At 35.5% G+C, this 26,715-nt stretch overlaps 1 protein-coding gene across 1 annotated transcript in view; it reads left to right on the top strand.

The window, feature by feature from the left end:
* CNTN5 (contactin 5) overlaps positions 1-26,715 on the top strand; it is a 1,092,962-nt gene that overhangs the window by 1,018,630 nt on the left and 47,617 nt on the right. The window contains exons 18-20 of the mRNA XM_005872208.2: positions 6,970-7,119; positions 18,691-18,761; positions 21,129-21,363. Of these exons, the coding sequence (XP_005872270.1) occupies positions 6,970-7,119; positions 18,691-18,761; positions 21,129-21,363 (456 nt within the window). The remainder of the gene's footprint in view (positions 1-6,969; positions 7,120-18,690; positions 18,762-21,128; positions 21,364-26,715) is intronic.

The following is a 26,715-nucleotide window of genomic DNA, read 5'->3' on the forward strand; positions in this document are numbered from 1 at the left end:
CCTTAACTCATGGTATGCCAATCCCGGACATCTATTCTTCCTCCTACTACACCCATAGTTTCCTAGATACTGTTATTTCTTGGTTATGGACAAATGAAATTGTATGTTAGGGGAAGCTCAGGCATTTGAACTAAATGTTAGTTTGGGGGTTATTTGTTTTAGAAGTCCTTACTATAAAGTTACATCTTTATCTTTCAAATATAATTTGGATGCTGGAAACATTTTAAGTTGGGAGTTTTTAAAATTCTGTTCAGCAAGTACTTATTAAAAAATCAGTGATTGCAATATATAAGAAAAGAGACATTTTTTCAGAAATATATTTCTATAAATGATTGATTTTATTTGCCCTTGATAGTAATAGGGCTCTAGCAGGATGTCTCTTAACCTAATGAGGCCTCTCGTTTTTCTAAAACTCAGCATCTCTTGGAGCTACTGGTAGAGGCATGACATCCTCCAGGCAAACCTGCCAAAGATCAGTCCTCAATGCTTGTGTGCTCTAAAACAGCTGTTTTAAATGTAGTCTGCTTTTACCAGCTCCTAGCACAGTCTGACACAACTTCTTTCATGCTCCTGACAGGGAAAGAAATCCCTCTAGAGCCACATCAGCAGTGGGCCTTTTGTTTTAATAGTCGCTCCCTCATCTAAAACAATTTCAGTAGAGATAAGCTCTAAGGCATAAATATCTATTAGGAAAAAAATGGGTTTGAACTCTCTGATAAAGTTAATGCAATTCATAAGCTAGTATTTAAAAAGCACTTAAGATTCCTTCATACATCAACATGAATACAAAGAATAGTGAGTTCTTCATTTTTGACAAATGAAGTAATGAGTTGCACCTGGACCTTCTAGCTGAGCACATCTGGAATTAACTTATTAATACTGCCTACCCCCAAATCAGACTCACATCAGGTGACTGGGAATGGGACTAATTTACTCATTTTGAAGAGAGTATGAAAACAATGATAAAAAATAATTTCACTTGCAGACCCTTATCCTGGTTAAACAAATTGCTTTTGATTTGGAAACCTAACTTCCTTCTTCATATTACTGAACAGTATCAGCTGACCTAGTTTTTAACTATATCTGTTTAGAAATAACAAATCACTTATAATCATAGAATTGATTTGTCATTGTTAATTCAAACATGTTATTTACTGTTCTTCTATCAGTGGATACATCTTCTGTCCTTGGATGTTTTCCACTGATTGATTGGTTGATTACATTTGTCAACCAGACAGGCTTATTTAGTTTTCATATAATTATTTAATGAAAGTCTTGGATGAAATTATTTCACTAGAAGGCTTTTTGACAGATTTCTCCCTGAATCAATATGGGATCCTCCACTGTCTTTAGTTGCTGTGTGTTGTCTATGAAGCAGAATGTTTTCTTTGAAATAGTCTTATCCCCATTGTTCCAGAAAGAACATCTTTATAATATAACTAGAGGCCTGATGCATGAAATTCGTGCAAGAGTAGGCCTTCCTTCCCCTGGTGCCAGCACCAGCTTCCCTCTGGCACCCGGGACCCGGGCTGGCTTCCCTCTGGCCCGGCTTTGTCCGGACGGACATCCGTTCTAATTAGCATATTACCCTTTTATTATTATAGATACCTGCCAGGCTTTAAAAATACCTACTTTGGTGTACATTCTCCATTTTCTTTAATCTCCACAATATTGCTTTTGAAAACAAAAATCCTAATTTTTACTTAAAAGTTTGTTTCTAATTAATTTTATATTGCACATTATTTCATCAAAAATATTAATAACTTCAACTCATGCTTTTTGTAGCCCTTACAAGTAGCAATGAATTTTGGATTTCTAAATCTTATTTTTGTTTTCCTTTTTAAAGAGAGATTAGAATTAAGGATGGTGGAAAAGATGTGGGAAAAGGGAAGGAAACTTTAAAATCTATATGGTAAGAAAATATAAATATATGTAGCTTTGGGAGGAAGGATATTTTTATATTTTAAATTAAAGTTCCTTTTAAACATACAGCCTGAATAATTATATCAAAATTAAAACAGAAACTGTTCCAATTTTTATCACAACTATTTGAACTCCCCTTTTATTCTGAATTCAATAAAAATTTATCAAGCAGCTTTCAGCTAGTATTCTAGGCACTTAGGATATATGAGTGAACAAAACAAAACAAAAAATACCTATCCTTGTGAAGATTGTATTCTCATGGGTGAGGACAAACAATAAAGAGAGAACTAATAAACAAGGAAATTATATAGTATTAAAGAACTTAATGAATGGAAAAAATAAAGATAGTATTGTAAAGAGAATCCAAAGTACTGTGGTAGCCCTAAAACTCACTCTGTTCCTGACTCACTGATCTTATGTTCCTGCATATACTGCTTCTAATGCCTTTGCACTATTTACTTCTTCAACCTGGGATGTTTCCCCCAGATATTGGCATAGCTAAACCTATACTTCCTTCAAAAGTTTATTCAAGTGTACCTTCTCAGTGAGGCTTATCCCAAACACTCTATTTTAAATTTCAACCTGGCTGTGAAGAAAAGGGAGCCCTCATGCACTGTTGGGATTGCAAATTAGTGCAGCCACTGTGGAAAACAGTATGGTATGGGGGATCCTCAAAAAATAAAAAATAGAACTACCATATCACTCAGTAATTCCACTTCTGAGTATTTATTTTAAGAAACCTTAAAATGCTAATTTAAAAAAATGCACCCCTATGTTTATTGCATCACTATTTACAATAGCCAAGATATGAAAGCAACCTGTGTCTATCAATAGACGAGTGGATAAAGAAGATGTGGTACATATATATAATCGAATATTACTCAACCAAAAAAGGAATTAAATCTTGCCATTTGTTACTACATGGATGTACCTAGAGGGCATTATGCTAAGTGAAATAAGTCAGACCGAGAAAGACAAATATCATGTGATTTCAACTATATGCAGAATATAAAAATAAAAAATAAATGATCAAATAAAACAGAGATAAACTCGTAAATACAGAGAACATTTTGATGGTTGCCAGATGGAATGGAGGGTTAGGGGAATAGGTGAAAAAGGGGAAGGGATTAAGATGTACAAATTGTCAGTAATAAAAACAATCACAAGGATGTAAAGTAGAACTTAGGATATATAGTCAATAATATTGTAATGAATATGTATGGTGTCAGATCGGTACTACACTTATCAGAGTGATCACTTCATAAGTTATATAAGTGTCTAACTACTATGCTGTACACCTGAAACTAATATAATATTGTATGTCAACTATAATTGAAAAGTTTTAAAAATTATTTAAAAATATATGAATAAACAAATTTCAACCTGCCTGCTATGGTCTGTATTGAGTTCCACCACCCCGCAAATATTCAAATGTTGAAGCCCTAACCTCCCATTGTGACTATATTTGGAGATGGGAGCTCTAAGGATATCAAGTAGGTAATTGTACAGGGTGGGGCAAAAGTAGGTTTATAGTTATGAGTATATACAACACAGAGTTTATTCTTGTATTATTATTATTTGTTAATTATATTTCCATATGAACAACTGTAAACTTACTTTTGGCCCACCCTGTATAAATGAGCCTGGATTTTAAGGGAGAGACTTAAAATAAAGATAAAAATTGGGAAATTATTGGCATATAAATTACATTTAAAATCATGAGCCTGCATGGTATCTCCAAGGATATAAATTTAAAATAGATTATAAAATGGAAGGCTAGAGCATTTCAATAATAAGAATTTGTGGAGAAGAACAACCAACCAAAGAATACAGAGGGAAAGCAACAATTTAGTTAAAAGGAAAACCAAGACCATGTGATATACTGAAAGACAAAAGAATGAAGTATATCAAGGAGGGGAATGTAATCAACTATGTCAAATGCTGATGACCTATCAATATGAGGACTGAGGATTGACCATGGAGATCATTGGTGACTTTGACGACAGCAGTTTTATTTTTTTTTTATTTTTTTATTTTTTAAATATACTTTATTGATTGATTTTTTACAGAGAGGAAGGGAGAGGGATAGAGAGTTAGAAACATCGATGAGAGAGAAACATCGATCAGCTGCCTCCTGCACACTCCCCACTGGGGATGTGCCCGCAACCAAGGTACATGCCCTTGACCGGAATCGAACCTGGGGTCCTTCAGTCCGCAGGACGATGCTCTATCCACTGAGCCAAACCGGTTAGGGCTACGACAGCAGTTTTAGTACAATAGTAAAGACTCAAGTCTCACAAAAATGGATGCAAGAGATAATGGAAGAGAAGTTAATATGGGCAACTCTTTTAAGGAGTTTTGCTGCAAAAGGAAATGGAAAAATCAATATATATTTCACAGTCAGAAATGTCATAATTTGCTTATGGAAGGAGTGGGACAGGGGGAAAAGAAAGGAATTCAGGACAACTCCAATATTTTGGCTACAAAATCTATAAGAATGCAATCATCATATACTAAATAAGAAATACTCCAGAAGTAAGTAGGGGAACTTCAGGTTGAAAGCCTTATCCAAGTAGAAATATCTAATAACCCATTGGACATATCAGTCTAGAGCAGTGATGGCAAACCTATGACACGCGTGTCAGAGGTGACACGCGAACTCATTTTTTTGGTTGATTTTTCTTTGTTAAATGGCATTTAAATATATAAAATAAATATCAAAAATATAAGTCTTTGTTTTACTATGGTTGCAAATATCAAAAAATTTCTATATGTGACACGGCACCAAAGTTAGGGTTTTTCAAAATGCTGACACGCTGAGCTCAAAAGGTTCGCCATCAGTGGCCTAGAGTTTAGGGAGGAGGTTCATTGCTGAAAATTTTAGAGGCATCAGCATACAGAGGGTATTTAAAACCCTGAGAGTGGGTTAGATCACCATGGAGTAAGGAAATGGGAAAGAGCTTCTAGAACTGAAATGCATCTGGAAGAGGAAAAGAGCCCAGCAACTGAGACAGATAAAGATGTCAGGTAGGAGAAAAACAAAAGTTAAATTTTGCAAAATATTTCAAACAGAATTATCAACTGTGTCAAGGGATGATGCTAGGTCAAGGAAAATGAGGAAGAGAAATCTTACCATAGGGTTTTAGTAGCAGAGACCATTGGTAATTTGGACAGAATCAGTTAAGATGAAATGCAAGGAATAAGAGACTTATTGGAGTGGGCTCAAGAGAGAATGGAAGAAAACTAATCAGTGACAGCAAGTAATAGCACAAACAACTCTCAAGAAGTTTTGCTATAAAAGAAGCATAGAAACTGAGTGAAGGCTGGAAGGATAAGAAATTTTGAGAGAATTTTGTTTGTCTGGGTTTGGTTTGGTGGGAAAGACACCTGCATGCTTGTTACGATGATGGAAAAAAATCTATTAGAGACATTTGGTTGGTGGTAGGGAGGAGAGAGAGACACAACTGAGATGGACTGGTTATTCTTCGTGACGGTAACTTAAGATGGCCACCCCTAGAGAAGCAGTAAGTGTCCATAGAGGGGATTCGGGATCCTATTAAACAGTTGGAAGAATGTTCAGAGGAAAGAATGAATACACAGGGAATTTTGCTAATGATAGGTTATGAATTCCAACGGTCAAACTAAAAGAATTTTCAAAGACTAAAGAAAGATGGAAACTGGGACAGAAAAGCAAATGAGCAGAATTCTATGGGGATTCCAGTAAAAAAGATGAGAGATGACCTAGAGGTCTAGAGTTGCTTGATGAGACTGACATAAACTGAAATACATGAAACAGTGAGGTGAGTCCTTGTGGACCCAAGGCAAGTATTGGCAATACAGGGTAGGTTAGGGGTTGGGGAAGTCTGAGTGTCTGGGGATCTCTCCTTCCCACCTTTATGTTTGGCAGGCACAGCTCAGCAGTTCAGCAAGCTATGGACTGAACAGTGGCTCTTCCTCGCCCCGCTCCCCACTCCCCCCATCTCTTTGACTCCAGGGATATATATTGTTCAGTTGCCAGTGCAGAGGTGACAGACTTTTTTCCAGGTCTTCATTTCCCTGTTTTAAAAAATCAGCAGTGCAAGGGCTGTGAAATCTGTCAGGCAAACCACACTGTCTATACTCCGGCCTTCACCTTTCACAGAGCTGATTATTTGGTAAAATTCTCCTGATGCATTTCAAAAGAGATTTTCAGGAAAAATCCAAATGCATTTAATTCCACCTTGTCATAGCGAAAACTGCACTGAGTCATCAAATCAAGAGCTCCCCAGCCCCTCCCATCCATGATTACACAGAAACCCAGGACGGGATACAAATCCAGGGGTTCTTTGCAAATCCTAAGGGTGATCCTTTTCTTTCCCCATTTTCACCCCTGTAACAAATGTTCTTCCAGAAATATTTCCTAGACAGCAGAGATGTGTGAACAAGAAAGGCAGTCTCAAATAGAGCATACATATGATGTAAGAAATTTTACTGTGTGGTAACTATATTGACAAACAATCTTATACTTGAATAAAATCAAAATTTAGTACAAAAGTCACTCCAAGAAGAGTTCAGAGGTTCCCCTTAGCTCCTACAAACTGGAGTTTTTAAATTGGAAAGGTGTGTTGTTAATCTGCTGCTTGGAACTGCCAAGTAGCTAAGCATGTTTGCCAGAACTGGAAGAGACAAACTGCTCAAGAAGTTTCCCTGGAAATTGAAGAGCTGTTTGCTTAAATTATATCACTGGGTGTCTTCTCTGGGGCTGAGGGATTGACACAATGATTTTTAGTACAGATAATGGCAAGTTATAGTATGGCAATTCATGTATAACGATGAGGTGGAAAGAATTCTAAATAACTACAACAAGTGCTTACTTCCTGAAGATTGATTTTGATTTGACTAATGAGACCAGAGGTAACACCATGGCCATGTGTGATGAGGAAGTAGGCATCAGCCTGCAGATCCTGTCAGTGCGTGTGGTACCCTTGATTGCTAGTTGTGACCATTTTCCAGTCCTCCTAATGACATGAAATCTCCTAATGACATGAAACCTCTGTCTCTCCATAGTCCCAGAAATCATAACAGGGGACATGGAGTCAGCCATGGCGGTGGACTTGAACCCCTGGGTGGAATATGAATTTAGAGTGGTTGCCACCAATCCAATTGGGACTGGAGATCCAAGCACTCCATCTCGAATGATCCGCACCAATGAAGCAGGTAAGAGTGAGAATTCCATTTGTTATGCCTCTAATCACTTTGACAGCAAGCTGAATTAACCATGATTGCTTGCTTTAGTATAATCTTTCCGGATTCATTTACCTAGACCTCATAAAAACATTTGGGTTAACATAGGAGGTCACGGTTCAATTCCAGGTTAGGGCACATGCCCGGCTTGCAGGCTTGATCCCCAGTGGTGGGTGTGCATGAGGCAGTTGATCTATGAGTCTCTCTTATCATTGATGTTTCTATCTCTCTCTCCCTTTCTCTTCTTTTCTGAAATCAATAAAAATACATTTAAAAAAAAGATTAATCTTTTATGTCCCTATAAAATTGGATATAAAAATATCTAGTAAGGCACTAGCTTAGGTAAACACAAATGTCAATAATATTGATGAGAACAGTCTGAAGACAATAGATAAATGAAAGGGGTAGATTGCAGATACACGGAGGGGGAAAAAAACAAAATTTAATGACTTTGAACTCAATGATAACATATGAATCTCAAAAATCATTAGAATATAAGTCATCCAGCTGGTATGGTTCAGTGGTTGAGTGTCAACCCATGAATCAGCAGCTCACAGTTCAATTCCCAGTCAGGACACATGCCCAGGTTGCAGCTCGATCCCCAGTGGGGGGCATGCAGGAGGCAGCTGATCCATGATTCTCTCTCATCATTGATGTTTCTATCTCCCTCTTCCTCTCCCTTCCTATCTCTCTAAAATCAATAAAAATATTTTTTAAAAAAGAATATAAGTGCACTGAGAATGGGGCTTTTGTTTTATTTGTTCACTGTTCTATTTCTAGCACCAGGTAGTGTCAGGCACTAGTGCTCATGTGTCTTTGTTGAAAGATTAAAAGGAAATATTTTTTTATTCTTTTATATGTCCCTAAGTACACCAGTACCTAGGTCAGAGACACATTTACATAGAAAACTAAGAATTAAATGTGTCTATTTTGTATTATAGTTACAGAATTGGACCAAAAATTTCATTTGTGACTTTTTACAAATTTAATAAAGTTTATAATAATTAATCTATCAAAAGAGTTGATTCTTTCTCTAAAACACACCAGGTCTGGTCCTTTAAAAAAAATGTTTCTCTAAAACACACTTGTTTTTGTTGTTGCTGTTTTTTAAGAAAAAAAATCTCAAATCTTCAACTTATTGCATTAAGTGTGAATAACCTTACAAAAGATATTCCAATTCTTTCCATGTAAAATTTAAGCAACCAAGAAAGTACAAGATAAAGTAGTCTAAATATGTTGGAAAAGATTCATTCATAGAAAATCCAACTTTTCTGCTTTTGTGATTTGCCTATTACAAGTTGTTTTATTTGCTACTTTTTCAATAGTGTGAGTTTAACTGAACATTAATTGCCTGGTTGGATTTTCATGCATTCATAAAATCAGTCATGCTTTCATTGTGTACAGGTGCTCCTTAATTAAGAGTGTAACAGTTTAGTCGCTCCTCATTTTATGTACTCTCTGTGCAGATATTGAAATAACTGCCAATATTAGTACTTATGCATACATATTTTCTAAAAAGCTCTGCCTTATTTTGCATATAGTTAATTGTGTTTAAACAAAGGCAAAGATTACTGCCTAATTCAGTGGCTCTTTATAAATATTCATTTTGAAAATAAATAATCTGTTTGGGAGGAATAATCCTTTTAGATTTTTTTATAGCATAAATCTCCTTGTGCTATTAAAAAGAATTTTAGTAGAAAACACTTACTTTTCCAGCTCAAATGTATTCAGGTGATGCATTTTAAAAGATTTCTCCCTCGACTGTTTCTGCATCTACCTCAATTATACAGCCCCTGTCTCTCCATTTTATCGAGTTCTATATACATGACATACTTTAGTCCATTAAAATCTTATGGAAGAGAAGAGAAATAGCATGAAAAATGCATGAAATGCTCTCCTTTGAAAGCGAGTTGAAGAAGGCTTGTACTGCCTGCTTTATGTTTCCTGTGCTTTGGTACAACACAGGGTTAGAGCTACTAATGGTGTTGAACCAAGTGTTGAGTTTTGTGCCTGTCTCGTCAGGCAGCACAGATTAAAAGAGACACCAATATCCTGAGATGTTCTCTCCAGTCGCTCACTCTGCCTCTATTAAGTATATGTCCTGTATTGTCCTATATTTCAAAAGATGATCCTGCTCTAATAGACCAAGTAAACTTTGAAAATCAACGGAGCTGCTTAGAAGAGAAAAGGTTTCACATTCAGGATATGGAATTGAAAGTTTTATGTCCTTATAAAATTCTCTTATTTACTAGAATATTCTAAATACCAAAGCAGCTTTAGTGAAGCATTTTTGCCTTATAATTACTCCTTTCCCACACACCAAAAAGTTAATTATTTTGCAATTTCCTCTAAGATATACTTTGAATTTTCTAGTCATCAAAGCACTGTTAGTAGTAAGTAAATATAAAGTAAATTGATTTAGTTTGACTTTTTATTATTAAGATGTCAAAATAATAATAAAAATATGTGTTACTTTAATGTACATTTATATTTATCTATAGTACAATTTTATTACCAGTTTTAGATAGATAGAGATACCCCTGTATTTTATTTTAGAAATGTGTTACATCATCAAAACAGTATATATATTTGGGTTGCATAATGGAAATGCTTTCTCTATTATTTAAAAAGATGACACTCAGGAGGGAAACACATTTTAGGATATGGATTTGAAATATATGCTATGGTAGAAATGAAAAAAAAATATGCAAAAGTGAATACAGTACAGCAATTCTCTCATTTAATTAAACTGTAATATTCTATGAGTTATATATTGATAACATAATTGTTGAGAGATAAATGAAAAGGTGAAGGATAGAGGTAACAATGTGATTTACCTCTATAATTTACGACATAGTGTAAACTCGTTAGTATCAAAGCCCTTGGTATATATCTCAATATTTGCAGTTTTCTTTACTTCAAATTATGACTAATTTTATATATCTGAAATTAAGAGTTTGATTTTTAGAGTTAGGCAGATCTAAATTAATGTTCTCATCCACTTACTAGCAGTGAACTTGGTAAGATACACAAATTGTTTTGAGGCTCAATTTTCTCAGCTATTAAATGGGCATAATAGCACTACTTACCTCGTTGGATCATTGTATTGAATAAGATAATGCCTGTAAAGAGCTTAGCATAATACCTGGTACATGATAAATGCTTACTATTAGCCACTTATTATTATGATGATCATTGATTTTTATTGTGTTATTACTTTAGTATGTGGAAATTTAAACTACAGTAATCATGCACAAGCTGCTTTTTTCATACTGAAGAAGCATTTTCAGGTAAAACATATGTTGGTCAATATGGTTAGAGCCATCCAGTCTCTTGGCTTGCCGCTGGCTCCTCAGAAATGTTCTCCCATTGAGCAGTCTCTGCTGCAGACTTTGTGTCCTCAGGCCCTGCTCCTCAACCCACCTGAATGGCTGGGAGTTAGAACCTTTCTGACTCTTATCTAGGCAAATTTCAGTCTATAAGGAGGAGTGATGTTGTCCCAACATATAGACACTTTCTTTGGTTCTGATAGCATAGATAAGATAAGATGGGAACCGGGTAGAGGGGGCAATAGGGGGACAGGAGGGGGCATCTGTAATACGCTCAACAATAAATAATTTTTAAAAAAAGACAAAAGGAGCAGAGAAAAAGAAGTGTCAAATGGAAACACCATGCTTAAAAAGTTTGTTCCACATTAAAATGGTTTGCAAAGTTGCTTAGTACATTGTTTTCTCCCCTGAAAATTCTCTTTTCAAAGTAAAATGGAAAATGTCACACACATACTTCTGGCCACAAAAGGAAAAAATATTTTTCTCTGTTTAAGAGATTATTTCTCAACCATGTGAATATGAGTATCAAGTAGACAGACAGATGAAAATCTTTCCTAGCCTTAGCACTTTCTGCACTATATCACTGTTATGTAACTGGTTTACTAAACAGACTGAACTCTGTAGAGTTTAAACATAAGATAGTCTCCTTTTTCTCTCCCACTGCTCTCCAATATGCTCCTTCTGATTTCTGGCTTCAGCCCCAAATATATCCACAGTGTGTTTAGGTACTAGTGCAGTCTCATTCTCAGGTTATACATTTTTAATTTTGATTGACATAAAAACTGACTTCCAATTCCATGTTTTCTTCCTTCCATCCCAGCACAGGCTTGACCCAGAGGTATTTATATGTCTTTCTTTCCTTCTTTCCACTTCCTTCTCCCCCCTTCCAATTGCTGCTCTGCACACTTCTCAAATCAGACAAAAGACTAGGAAAAACTACTTAGGTGGTACAATGTGTGGTTCTCACATGGGTGTTGAGTGCTCCATGTGATGGAATTTGTCCACATGATGCTTTTCTCTCTTGGAAGGTGCATTGGGTCCTTTGGAGACTCTCCCATCCCCTACCAGGCAGTCCTATTGTGTGTGAGCCCAACAAGCCTACTCAATCCATCTCCATATTGTCCACTTGGCCCACAGTAATGATTGCCCATTCCTGTGCCGCCAAATTCTAGGAACACACAGTATTTTCAAGAACTAATTTGCTCGCTGCTCTGGTAACATTGTGTGGGGCTGGGCCATCATTACAAAATCCTGAACCTGATGGCATTGGCCAGTGTGAGGAGTAAGCATCTGTACTCTGCAGCAGTTATTTTGCTCCTCTTTTTACTTAGCTTGAGGGGGAATAGGCACTCCCACTTCTCTTCTACTGAAAGCTGGGGGGTGGACAGAGATGCCACAGCACATCCATCTGCTGTACTGACGACCTTCTTCCAAAACATTCCTTGTGCTAAAATCTGGAGGGGTAATGGGAAAGGGCCATGAAATTTTGTTTCTCTGTTTCTTAGGAATTCAATGGTTTCATCCAGCCCACCTCACTTTAGCCTCCAAGGTTACATGTGACTCATCCCAAGTCCAGAAAAGACTCATTTAACTTCCTACTATAATTTCTTCAGGGTTATACATTATCTCCTTCCTTCTGCAAGGATCTTGCTTTGTTCATATTTGTATCTTCACAGTTCTTGTCCATGATAATTATTGGAGCTCAAATATTATAGAAGGAACACAGTAAAATACTATTGTAATATGAGATAGGGTTAGATTCCTTTTCTCTCGGGGTATGTTTATTTGCCTTGTAAATGGCATTTAATTGGACTTTGAAGGGTATACCAAATAGGACTCAGGCAGAATTATTTATAGGAGGAAATTAAAACTATAGTTGTCAGGCACTGATATGTAGAGAAAAGACAAAAGGCTTTGGGGTTTTTAAAGCTCTCTCCAAGCTATGTTTCTAAGAAAAAAAATATAGAAAATATCAAGCATGCAGCTGAAGTAATTGGGAAATCCTGAAATAAAATACTATTAATGAGCATTACAACTTTCTTCAACCTGATGAGCAATTTAATTATATTAAATAAAAGAAATGGTTCTTAGTAACATTAAGAGAAGGCAAAAATCATGTCAAGCAACAGAACTCTAAGACCAAATCTCAGTAATTAGGAAAAGAGAAGAAAACAGCATGGCTCATATAACAGAGAATAGTTTAAATCATGAAACCACTTTTGTCCAGGCAAGTCTTTTCTTCAAAATGTATACAAGAAGTAGAACTTCAGTTTCATAGGCACTTTGTAAGCAAAGATGGGAACTTCAACAAATGCTTTTCTAAAAGAAACCTAATTGTCAGACATTTATTTTACTGATAGATAACAATATGATGAACGAAAAGTAGAAAATTTAAGCATGAAAGATAAATGGACAATGAGAGGTTATCAACCCAGGAATAAATGTGAGACACCCAAGTTAGACTTTTTCTAACTATCTAGTCCCCATAATACGATACACCATTCTAAATCACAAACCATGTTCCAGGCCCAGTGCTAAGCACTTGCCCTTCATTATGTCATTTAATTCTCATATTAACTCTCTAAAGCAATGAGTGTTTATCCTTATTTTATAGATCAGAAAACACATTTCTAGAGTTTTAAAAACTAAGTAAGTGACAGAGCTGGAATTCTAACCCAGATGGTGTCTTCCAAGTTGTCTCCACTCCCTTCTTTCTCCTCATCCTCTTCTGACCACATGGGTCAACAAATCTCATTCAAATATTATTTTACCCATCCTCTGCTTCTACTTCCCTGGGGACCCATATAAACAAAGTTGAGAATAAGAGTTGAGGCAAACAGCATTTATTGCATGTACTTGCCTCCTTGGCTCTTGACTATTGCCAGTCATGATAAGGTTCAGAAATGAGAGAAATCATACATTTCTTAAAATATCCTAACAATCTCTTTTGCAAACCAAAAATGGATATTGCCTATATTTCCAGCCTATATTTCCAAATTAAAACAACCTTAGTCAAAATTGAAAGCACAATTTCCATGGAACTATCAGAACCATATTATACAGATTTCCAAAGGGATTCTCTATTTCAAGGTCCCATGTAAATAGACTCATGTTGAACTTTAAGTGCTGACCATAGAAGACTTCACTACTTTCTTTTTCAAATCTAACTGGATAATAGCATTAGGTAACCTGTATCAATTATAGTTCCAGACATTGTGATAAATAATGATGAAAATAACCTTGAAATATAGGTAATATTATCTCCATGAGGGAACCAAAGGACAAAGAGGTTAAGAAATATTTCCAACCAACCTGCCAAAATGGAAGTGGGATTCAGGCCCAGAGCTTTCTCATTTCCACACGAACATTTTTACGATTTGTGCATACCGCCTTATCTAGCCTATTGATAGGAATGAAAGCTTTATTCGAAATCCTTAGGAAACCACGCTGGTATTTTTTATCTTGGAAACTTTGGATTTAACTCTTCCTATAAAGTGAGCTTAAATGATAATCAGTTAACTGAAATATTGATGTGCCATGTACTTCAATTCATGTAGGGAAAATGCTTTTAAGTTTCCCTCTTGACTCCCACCTTTACTGTATAAACAACCTCCTTTCTTTCTTTCCATTCGTCTGTTACTTTCTTTCCAAACCACTCACGGGATTGGCATTAAGCTCCTAAATTTCGTCACCTCCTCAGGTCTCTAATAAAGCTATATGGACAAAAGTAAGTTTATAGTTGTTTGTATGGCAAAAGACATGCAGGTTAGGATTATTACAATAGCTTTATTAACTCAAAAGAATGTCACTCACAACTGTAGTCCTTACTATTGCCCACCCTGGTATAATAAGCCATGTACACATCTACTGTAGTAGATATTGCAAGTTATTTAAGGAAAGGAGAGAGATTGGCAAATTATTTCATCCTGCCTTCTTTTGATTCGTTAATTAATTAAATTGAAGGTTAATTAAAGCATGTTGTTAGTGTGACTGACTTTGCTAAAATATTATAAAGTTCTTTGAGACTCATGCTTAAATTCATGCATGCTTAAACTATGGTAGCACACTATATGTTGATCACTCTGAGTGTGCAATATGTCCAATGTATATGGTGAAAAGAAACAAGAGTAAGATTTTCAGCATGCCTGAGAAGGCACTAAGACAGCTAAGCATTTCCAGCTTGTGGGAAAAATATTAATTACATTATCTGTTCTTGAAAGAGCATTGCTTAGAACAAAATTCAGGAGAATCAGAATTTAATCTGTTATCCATGCATATAAACTTGATTCTCTAAGACAATAAACTCAGGACATTTATCAGTAGATAACTGAGGGGCAAACGCATTTAGCTGCTTAATTTTAAATCTGGTTCTCAGTAAGTACATTAAAATATATTTGGTTTTTAAGTATATATGTATTTCTCTGAACTCAAAGCATTTATTCGATGTTTGATTATATTCATTTTTTATTTCTAACAAGAATTATAGAACTTTTACACCAGAAGGGCTCTAAAAGATTAAATCAAATTTGTATATATCATGAATATGTTGTTTTATAAATAAAAGGATATAATTAAAATTAGTGGATTTCAAAGCATTGATGGCAGAAATAACTGTGTGCCACCGACTTGAAAATGAATGAGCCTGGGTTCCACTGATCATCTGCATGTAATTAGGAAATTTAAGCCAATTAAAATTAGAATACCCATTTCACACAATGTGATCCTGACAAGAAAATATAATTCCTGTGATGCAGCTATTAAAGCCTTGTTTTCTTTTTCTGTTTGTTTTTACAGTTTTACTGATATGTAATTAACCTAAAACATATTGAAGGTGTACAACATGGTTTGATACACGTATATATTGTGAAATTATTACCACAATAAGTTCAGTTAACGTCCATCATCTCACATAGTAAAAAAGTTTTTTCTTGAGATGAGAACTTTTAAGATCTACTCTCTTAGCAACTTTCAAATATACAATAAAATATTGTTAACTACAGTCTGCGTGCTGCACATTACATCTCCGGGACTTATTTATCTTACAACTGGAAGTTTGTACCTTCTGACCATTTTCATCCATTTTGTACCCCCCATACCCCATCTCTGGCAACCACCAATCCATTCTTGGTTTCTTCATATTCCACATACAAGTGCCGTCTTGTTCTGTTTAACTTATTTTACTTATTATAATCCTCTCAAGGAGCAGCCATGTTGCCACCAGTGGCAGGATTTTCTTTTTTATGACTGAGTAATATTTCATACTATACAGGGTTTGGAAAAAGTAGGTTTACAGTTGTGAGTACGCAAAACAGAGTTTATTCTTGCATTATTATTTATTAATTATTGTATAATTTTTCATATGGTAAATGCTAAACCTACTTTTGCCCACCCTTGTATATATGCACACACATACCATATTGCCTTTATCAAATCATCAATCGATGGACACTTGGGTTGTTTTCATTTCTTTAAAGCTTTAAGTTTTCTATTAGTAGTTTCTATTATATCTAGTAAACATTTTTTATTTAAAAATAGTTGGTTTTTATACACCTAGGTCTCTAAAACACAAATGGCCTATAGTGCCTTTTGTGTTATTTGTGTTCGATATTAAAATTGCAGGTAGTGTGAGAGAGGATCTTATTTTTTTTACATTAAATTAAATATGGGATATCTTCTCTTGAAAAGAAATTAGAAGCTGTAAGAAAACCTCAAAGACTGATTTCAAATAATGAGAGAAATTTTATGCAGTCTGGGTTATTTATGTATAATCAACATAGAGATTACCCAAAGAATCAAATCATAGAAAGTATTCCTTCCCTTTCTTGGTTGCTCAAAGTGAAAATTTTCACCACATTTTTTACCACTTTCTTTTTATTTTTATTAACACTTTTGAGAAATCTAATTTTTTTAAAATAAGTGCATTAATTGACTGTGGTACTTTACAACTCTGATCTAGAGGTTCCATGCATCCTCTTTTTAGATGATGTTTGAGGTCAGAATAAAATAGGAAAGGATCTTCAATGCCTAGTCTTTCCACAAAATCCATGATCCCAAATTCAGGATGGTGTCCTCAAAGAAGAGGATAAAGTCCTAACTTTGAGGTATAAACTTAACTATTTCAATGTAAATGACAATGTGTGTGTCTCTGGTAGATATGACCCGTAATGTTATTTGGCTATTAGTTGTCAGAGATTAATGTGAAACATATGATGGGGGGTGCAGAGTACACTTTTTAAAAAAACAAACAAATGCTACTAAGACAAGCCATAATGGTGTAATGTTATTTGGCTATTAGTTGTCAGATATTAATGTGAAACATATGATGGGGGTGCAGAGTACACTTTTCTAAAAAACAAACAAATGCTACTAAGACAAGCCATAATGGCATAATATTAACAAATTATCTTGCTTCCACTATTTATTTGACCATGTATTGATAATTACAATATTCAGAACTCTGAGATTTTAGCCACTGAGGGAATACAGTTAAACCAGCTCCCTTCTTGTATGCCTTACTCATACTATACACTAAGAAGGGAATTTAGAATTAGTCCTATATAACACTGGTTTTGGGACATGGTGTTAAGGTCATAGCTATTATATGTAACAATAACCATGACTACTACCAAAAACTCACATAACATGATTTGCTCATTGTTCGTATAAGTAGAACATATTTAGTTATTGCTATAACACTGTTATTTTTTTCTTAGTTGAATTTCTTGTGACTTCTTGAATGAAAGATAAAGAGGTATCCAATTTCATGTAATTCTGAGGAAATTTATGAGAGTGAACTCCATATATAAGTAAGTTTTTTTTAATTCTCACCTGAGGATATCTTTTTTTAAATTGATTTGAGAGAGAGAGGAATAAAGAGAGACAGAAACATCAATGTGAGAAGGAAACATCAATCATTGCCTCCAATATGCACCCCTCCTGGGGATCGAACAAGCAATTTGGGTATGTACCCTGATGGGGAATTGAGCACACAACCTTTTGGTGTATGTGACGACACTCCAACCAACTGAGCAACCCGGGCAGGGCGAATAATCTTTAGTATACATGTAACTGTGAGAAAAGAATGATAGGTAGCTGCTGTTGTGTGTAGACTTCTACATGTGCACGAGCAAAAGAAGAACTAGTTCATGGAGCAAAGTGTCCAAGGACACTGAAGTTGGGACCCTAGCAAATGTAGTTTATTTGTTTCAGTGGAGCCAATTATATGTTCACAGACTTTTCTACCTCTCTTACCCAAGGAGAATGTTTATTTTTTATTTATTTCTAGTAGAATATAAATTCTACATAAGTTTTGCTGGTATATAAAATGCTGTGTGAGTATCTACCAGTAATTAATTGCCTTTCATAGAGGCAGGTAATATATAGGAGTGAATTTATTGTTTATGAGTATATCAATGGTGTTTAAAAACTATATTCTGAGATATAAATCCAACGCTGAAGTGTAAAATTGCTCCTGCAGGCTCATAGCCTGGAAAATGATTTCTTTTAATAGTTCTCTTCATTTAACAGTTCTTCATTTGAAAATGTTTCCTTTCAGCTGCAGATTTTGTGGTTTGGTGTGGTGAAGGGGAAATTAATTCCTTTGACACATTTATTCTTTTAATATTCATTTGAAAAAGTTTCACAGGATGCTTATATATTTTGCAGTTTGCAGAGAGATTCATTCTTTAGTTTTATTTTTTTAATGTTTATTTGTTTAAATAAATTTTCAATCCATGGAAGTGTTGCTAAGATTTCTTTAGAGCTCTTTGGGGCTCTAATGAGCAAATCAATGATGCTAATGTCAACCTGTGGGTTTTCCAGGGAGTCTGCAAGCCCTGAAACCACAGAAAAGAGTCACATCCCTAGAAAGAAGGAGAAATAGAAATTTTGTAGGACAAAAACTAACTAACCATTAGTAGATGTCCTTATCTATCAAGTTAATTATAATTTAGACCTTACTCTTATATAGCATGTACAAGAAGACTGGTTTGGGGATGTGGTATGTGGCCAAGAAAAATACATATCTCTCATAGATTTGAAAGTAGGATATCTGTCACAAACATCTTGTTTTAATACTGAATATCACCAGTAACTTCGAACAAACTTTGATTTGTTTACATCAGGATTTTACCCAACCTAATGATGTGTTCTTACTATAAAGACATTTAAATTACACATGTATTTATCACTTGCTCTCTGCCCATTTTATCCACAGTTCCAAAGACAGCACCCACCAACGTAAGTGGAAGAAGTGGAAGAAGGCACGAGTTAGTCATTGCCTGGGAGGTAAGAAAGCCTGTACTCAGATGTCAGAACTAGTTGAGTCCTTAGGAAATACGGCTACATATTTAGTGTCTGTACTTGGTACAGAGAGACTGAGTAATTTCTGTTTCAATGAGGTGAAGGAACACTTTGAGCATGCAGTGCTCAGATAGATATTGCCAACATCATCCTTTCTCATTTTCATACCAGGCCCCAGTTGACTTTTCTCCAAGTCTGTGGAACGCCTTCCTGTGAACAGGCTATCTCATAATAAAGTTTTGATTAAAACACATCCTCTTATATATTACTTCAGATGTCTGCTTGGCTTAGCTCAATATTTAATTATTTCAAGATTAAGTAGCACCCTTGACTTATTTGGAGTCTAAAACTAGTGGGGAGGAAGGAACTGACCCCACACTGACTTTGTGGCATAATGCCTTGCTTATCTCATTTATCCCAGACAACAATCCTATTAGTGGGGATCATTTTCCTTGTGTTAAAAATCATGAAACTGAGGCAGAATTTAACTACTTTCTCTGAGAAGTAGTAGAATTGGGGACTTGGATAACAAAACTTATGTTCTTTTGTCTCCCTCACCATATGATCTCCGTTCCTTATCAAAGAAGTGTGAGAGGTGCATTTATTTTTATGAAGCCACTTTCCTTTTTTGATGATAAATTACCTTATTATTCAATATAGCGGTGTAGCTCACAAAACTATGCCTTAGAATATGAAAATGGAATCTAAATGAAAATGTCTACTGGAGAAAAATAAACAAATTCCTGACACTCTAGGGACAATGATCAAATGTATAGAAAAACTTCTTTTCCCAGTAAGAAATTTTCCATGAGCACGCTCTCTGTCCTGCTCTTATGTCCATTCCCCTCTTCTTCAATAAAACATTTTGTCTTGTTTTGATTTCTGCAGAGGAATTAACTTCCCAATACCTGAACTTCACCGAGATCAAATTTCTCTAAATGGAATTGCCTTCCCTGTACCCTTTTTGTGTCAAAGTCATCTCAGGCTGCTAGAACAAAAATTGTATAGACCAGGTGGCTTATAAATGACAGGAATTTATTTCTCACAGTGCTGGAAGCTGGAAGTCTACAGTCAAGGCACCAGCAGGTTGAGGCCTGGTGAGGCCTGATTCCTGGTTGATAGTCATTTTCTCACTGTCCTCAATGGCAGGAGGCAAGAGAGCTCTCCAGTCTCTTTTGCAAGAGCACTGATCCCATTCATGCAGGCTCTTCCCTTATAATCAAATCACCCACCAAAAGCCCTTCTTCTTATAGTATCCCACTGGGGGTTAGGATTTCATCACATAAATTTGGGAGGGATATAAAATTCAATCTGTAGTACTTTCACTTAATAGTCTTTGTCTCTTTTATTCCACTCAATACACTTTTTTCTCAAATCAAAATTCAAAAGAAAAAAATTTAGCAATTATTTATTGAGTATCTACAATGTGTTGAGTATTGTGCTAGGCAGTGGCTGGTAACTGTTCCATTCACTAACTAGTCAGTCACAAGTACTCCTTTTTTTTTTGATGCATAACTGATGCCTATTTAACAAATTTAAATATAAGCCTTTTAAGTACAGAAAGTTTCTTGAACAAATACTATTCCAATTTTTTCATATGTTGGTAAAGCACAAAAGCAATTAAAAAAAACAGTAGAAGAAAGGTTTTACATTAATGTCTCCTAGATTTTCTGTGCTAGCAGCTCAACTGAGCATCACCAGTGACAAGATTTCCCGACCCCCAGATTATATGACACTTTTCCCCAACTTGTTAAATTCTAGTGTACAATCCAAAGGCCTTCATTTCATATATAGGACTAATTGGAGCAAATTTGTTTCACTTCAGGAATTTTCAGTACTCTTAATACTTTCCTTAAATACCAACTAATATTATTTAATTTTTCATCCTTTACCCTTAAAAGCCTTTTAAATTTCCAGCAACTGCCAAGTGATTATGCTATGTTGGCTTTTAATCCTATATAATAAAAGGCTAATATGCAAATTGTCCCCTCAACTGGGAGTTCAACTGGGAGTTCAACCAGGAGGATATATGCAGGGCAGGGGCCCCTCCCCCTGGCCAGCCCCACCCCCAATCAGCTTCCCCTGCTCCTATCAGGTGTGGGGCTGGCTGCCAACCACCCATGTCCCCTCCCCCAGCCAGCCCCACCCCTGATCAGCCCCCTTGCCCTGATCAGGGTGGGCCACCTGGACCTCATCTGTACACAGATTTTTGCACTACGCCTCTAGTGTACCATAAAGATTTGAGTCTCCTTTTCTCTAGTTATCCATAGTTTTTAAAAATTTAAACTTTTGGAAGAAGTGGATTTTTTATTCATTATTTCACTTATAATTAATTGCATTTTTCTTCTTTAGCCAGTATCTGAAGAGTTTCAGAATGGAGAAGGCTTTGGCTATATTGTGGCTTTCAGGCCCAATGGAACACGCGGGTGGAAGGAGAAAATGGTGACATCCTCTGAAGCTTCGAAGTTCATTTATCGAGATGAAAGTGTCCCTCCACTTACTCCCTTTGAAGTGAAAGTTGGTGTCTACAACAATAAAGGGGATGGACCTTTCAGTCAAATTGTGGTCATCTGCTCAGCAGAAGGAGGTCAGTTTCTTTATCCTTATTTTTATTCAATATATTTTAATACTTTATTTTGCTATATGGGTGAGATATTATTGTAAAATATTATAAAATACAGATACACCAAAATGGAAATAAAACTCACCTATAGTCTCACTATACTTTTTAGATATATACTTTTCCAAATAATTTTCATTTAACAAAATTGATCATTACATATCTGTTACTTCATGTTCTTCACTTTCTAATGATATATGGCAAATATATTTCCATGATAATAACAATATTCTAATAGCTGTAGTGTATTCTATTCTCTGGATCGGCATTTAACCAACCATCTATGGTTTGAAATGTAGATAATTTTATATTTTAACCCATTAAATTTAAATAAAATAAATTTAAATGAAGAAACCATTTATATGAACAATAAATATGTGTATTTATGACTAATGTCATACACACCACATTGCACTGACAAAGAAGTTTCAGACAGTGTTTCTTGTTGGAAGGTTTTCACACGTGACATCTTTCAATCCCCTTGACAATGTTGCCTAATAGGCATTATTATCCCCTTTATAGATAAAAGAAAATTCAAGTTCAGAAAAGTTAAAGGTTACACAGCTTGTAATTGAGAATAAGCTCAGGTCTGTGTAATCATTAAATCCTTGATTTTTCTGTAGCACACTGCCTTCATATGCTTAATCTCATGTAGTTCTCAATATAAAACCAGGAGGTAGGCAGGACTTAGCAGGCAGTAAACCCATTACTCGGCTTTCTTCATCAAAATCCTGGGCTTTGTCAAGTTTTAAAACAAAAATCCAATTTTCTCAGTGAGAAAAATCATGATAGATCTTACCCTAAAATTAGCTTTTCTTCTTAGTCCTTCTATTCAAGTGCAAATTTTCCATTGGCCCTGAGCGTAAAAATAATGCCTTCCATTTCCTAAATTTGACAAATCACTGAGAAAATGTTCCACCAAAGGCAACACTTACTTGACCTTCCAAATATTGATTGTCTTTATAAACTGGCCTTTTTACTTCCTTTGTGCCCACATTTGTGACGTAAAAAGCTGAAGAGAATTATTCATCTTTTTGTACTGGAGTTCATAGGAGGATATAAATAAGGCCCTTTAAATATTGAAGCACAAAAGTAGGTTCTGATTTATGTAAGATGTAGTTTTTCAAAACAAGCTACCTTATATTTGTCTAACATAGAGCCAGATTTTGAATCAGAGGCAGAAAGTTTATCCTAGCATAAGAATGTATCCCAAGAAACTAGAAACACCAATCAGAAAGGATATATGCACCCCTATGTTCATAGCAGCACAGTTCACCATAGCTAAGATCTGGAAACAGCCTAAGTGCCCATCAGCAGATGAGTGGATTAAAAAACTGTAGTACATCTACACAATGGAATACTATGCTGCTGTAAAAAGGAAGGAACTCCTACCATTTGCAACAGCATGGATGGACCTGGAGAGCATTATGCTAAGCGAAATAAGTCAGTTGGAGAAAGATAAATATCACATGATCTCACTCATTTGTGGAATATAATGAACAATATAAACTGATGAACAAAAACAGATCCAGAGACAGTGAAGCATCGATCAGACCATCAAAAATCAGAGGGAAGGTAGGGGGTAAGGGGGTAAGGGGGAGAGATCAACCAAAGGACTTGTATGCATGCATATAAGCATAACCAATGGACACCAGACACCAGGGGGGGCGAGGGCATGAGCAGGGGTGTGGGGGGCAATGGGGAGATAAGGACACATATGTAATACCTTAGTCAATAAAGAATATATATATTAAAAAAAAGAATGACCAGGAAAGTGAAGAACCAAGTAATAACAACGAATTATAGATGTTCCAATGACGTACCCATGCACTTAACATCTCAAATGTCTGATGTGTTTCAGATAGAGCTGGTGGACTATATTAGTTATACTAACTCTTACAACCAAATATGAGGTAGGAATCTCAAGCCTCAATCTACTTTTCAGGAAACTGAGGCTCAGAGAGGTTAAGGAACATGCTCAAATTGACACCAGGAAGTGACAGAGTTGTAAGTGACTGTAGTTAAGTGTCAGACCTGGGGTTTGAACCTAAGTGTGTATGACTCCAAAGCTCATACTTTTAACCACTACCCTATACTATATCATCAGGAATGTATATAATAATATTTTATTAATGTATTATGTTATTATACATAATAACATTTTGTATTATGTTACACCAAAAATCTATTTTGAACTACATGTTTTATTCAGGAAGTGCTTACTCTTGTTGCCTTAAAATTTCTTCAACCTGATCATCGAGCACATAGCCCCAAAGGTTACATAAGATGAATTTGAGGCGTTTGTGCACATGTTTTGTATGTTAACACCAGTGCTGCCTTTAGGAAATCAAGAATTGTACTTTCCTTGTCAACTTTCGCTTTGAAATGGAATTATAGCAGCTACCATGGGTTGTTTATACTGAGTTTCCTTAAACTTGAAATGGTTTGCCTTTGGAGATTTCTCTTTCAAACTAGATAGGAAATATGCATATTTTCTTTCAAAGACACTGAGGTTGTTACTGTAACATTTCATAGTAACATTTCATTTATTTTGGTAGACTGAAATATGAAAAATATCAGCAAATTAAATCTGGATAGAATCTGCCTTTGTTCTGACAACAGAATTCAAACATATTTTGGCACTTGTTCACTAATTAAATTTACTAATTTGGAACTTTGTGTGTAAATATCAGTAAAGTGTTTAGCATCATTAAATCATGTCAACTAAGAAAGGCAGTACAATGGGAAGGGAGAGCCGGTGCCTGAAGTCAGCAAAGCCCGAGTTCAGTCTGCTCACACGCACTGTGCGTCCCGGGCAGTTTACCCATCTCTCTGACCCTTACCTTCCTCCATGTAAAAAAATCTAAGTCTTGAACTGGAACATCTCTGAAAGCCATTACAAATCTAAAACTGAAATTTTGTCAACTTATTGTACATCCTAAAATATTCATTTTAATTTTTTAAATTTTCCCCAGGTTATAATAGATCCACTTTTGTTATATACTAAAAAGAAGGAAATCAACACCCTTTTTAAAAAAAATATATATTTTATTGATTTTTCTACATCCTAAAATATTCATTTCAATGTTTTTAATTTTCCCCACTTTCGTTATATACTAAAAAGAAGGAAATCAACACCCTTTTTTAAACACTTGGCAAATTGCTTTACTTGAAGAGGAGTAAAGGTTTTCCAGATTGAGCCGTTTTTAAAGAGTCAAGGCCTGTAATAAACGTATAAAATAATACTGGACTCATGCCAGTGCAGATGCCTCCCTCTGCCTATGGACGTTCATACAGATTCACAGCGTACCTTCGTCATCATAGTCTCATCTGAACACCCCTTTTCAAACAGTTGGCAAATTGCTTTACTTGAAGAGGAGTAAAGGTTTTCCAGATTGAGCCGTTTTTAAAGAGTCAAGGCCTGTAATAAACGTATAAAATAATACTGGACTCATGCCAGTGCAGATGCCTCCCTCTGCCTATGGACGTTCATACAGATTCACAGCGTACCTTCGTCATCATAGTCTCATCTGAGGCCCAGCTGATCTGATGGAGACTGTACTTCTCCATAAGACAAATTCTGCATGTTTGTTCTTTCATTAACCTAGTTGACCTGTTTACACCCTAAAATTCCTCCGTATTTATATACAGAATAAGAGGAGGGAGATGGCTCTCTAGTTCTGCTATGGGCATAGTTCTCTCTATTCATATCAGAAATACCCGATACCTGCCTAGAGATGACAGCAAATCAGGAAGAAAACATGTCCCAGATGCTGAATCAGAAGCAGCTAACAGAATTAATGTTGATTGGAGGGAACCACAAACCACAAGGACTACAAGACACACCTTACAGTACCCAGTTAGCTACCCATTTCCCGCTGGCACATGGATGACATCTCACATGCAGAACACACTTCCATAGGTGTTGATGTGCATCCCTATACTCCCATCTTTTCATTTTCCTCTCAAGAAAGCTTATTTAAACGCAAGTAAGAAATACATTATTATAGTGAAAACCTTGAATGTGATCTGTTATTAAGAGAACTAATCATTTATACATATTGATACTTAGTAAATCCCTTGGGAAATGCCTTGACTCATGACACTGAGGTTGGTTGTTGCCGTAGAGTTGTCAGAACGCTCCATGGTTTCCACAGTAGAAGTAACCCTGAATTGCTCCATCAGTGCCAAGCGGCATCTGACATCACTTCCATGCACACTGCACATCTATTGATTACCTACACTCTTTAAATCAAGCAAGACTTACATGCGCACTAACCCTGACTTGACTTCAGATATGAGGGTATGACATAATCCTATACAATACCCTCATTTTGGAAACAATTCTAATGTTTTTAAAGACTAGCAAAGTTTCAACAGAAGTAATATTAAAAATATATGGTTAGAAGTGATAAAAGTGATTTTTTTCTAGATGAAAAATCAGATTGACTTTTACTTCCATATTTCTAGACATACTTGTCAAACTTACACCCATTTTCCATTTAATTCTTATTACTATAGCTTTGGAAAATGGAGCTAACCTGAACATTTAATTACATCTAGCAGAAAAATATGGAAAATTCAATATAGATTAATTATAGATTGAAATATTTGTTTATTTGTGATGAGCTTTAGCCTTTTCTAGTGTTTTGGTGTATTGTGTATGTGGTTTTTATTGTTGTGGTGTTTTTGTGTGTTTTCTTGTTTTTGTTTTTTGCTTTTGTTTTGTATGTAAAATATGTGCTGCTTTTCTTTTTATTAAAACCAAAAACCTCTCCTCGTTTTCATAAAATCATATGCAATTATCTCCTTGCGAATGGAGATACCACAGCTCAAATTAAAACCCAACGTTCATGAGATGTTATTCCTCCAATCAGTTTTTAGCTGAAACTGAGCTCAGTGGGATTTATGTGAACTTGAAAATTAATAAATTGGCATATTCATTGTAAAATACAAGAAATAATTTCCTGTCTTTGCCAGATGATCCATTTGGATTAGTGTCTGTAAAAGTTCAACTACAGCTTTTTTCACTGAATTTTTAAATAATGAAACCATAACCCTTCTCCCAAGGAGTTTATTAAACCCTCCTTTGATTAATGCTCTTACCCACTGCTCCTGGGAAGTCAGATGTATAATCAATATTACAAGCACACACCCCCATATTACTTGGAGAAGTCCTGCTGCTAGGTCACTTAATACAAATGTATCATCTAAATTCATGAACATGGTAATGCTGTTCCAAATTTTCAATCTAACAGGAACTGAAATCTATCAATCAGTCTGTCCATTTCCTATGCCAAGATTGGAGTGAAGTTAACC

This window comes from Myotis brandtii, unplaced genomic scaffold (assembly GCF_000412655.1).
Source record: "Myotis brandtii unplaced genomic scaffold, ASM41265v1 scaffold37, whole genome shotgun sequence".
Lineage (NCBI taxonomy): Eukaryota > Metazoa > Chordata > Mammalia > Chiroptera > Vespertilionidae > Myotis > Myotis brandtii.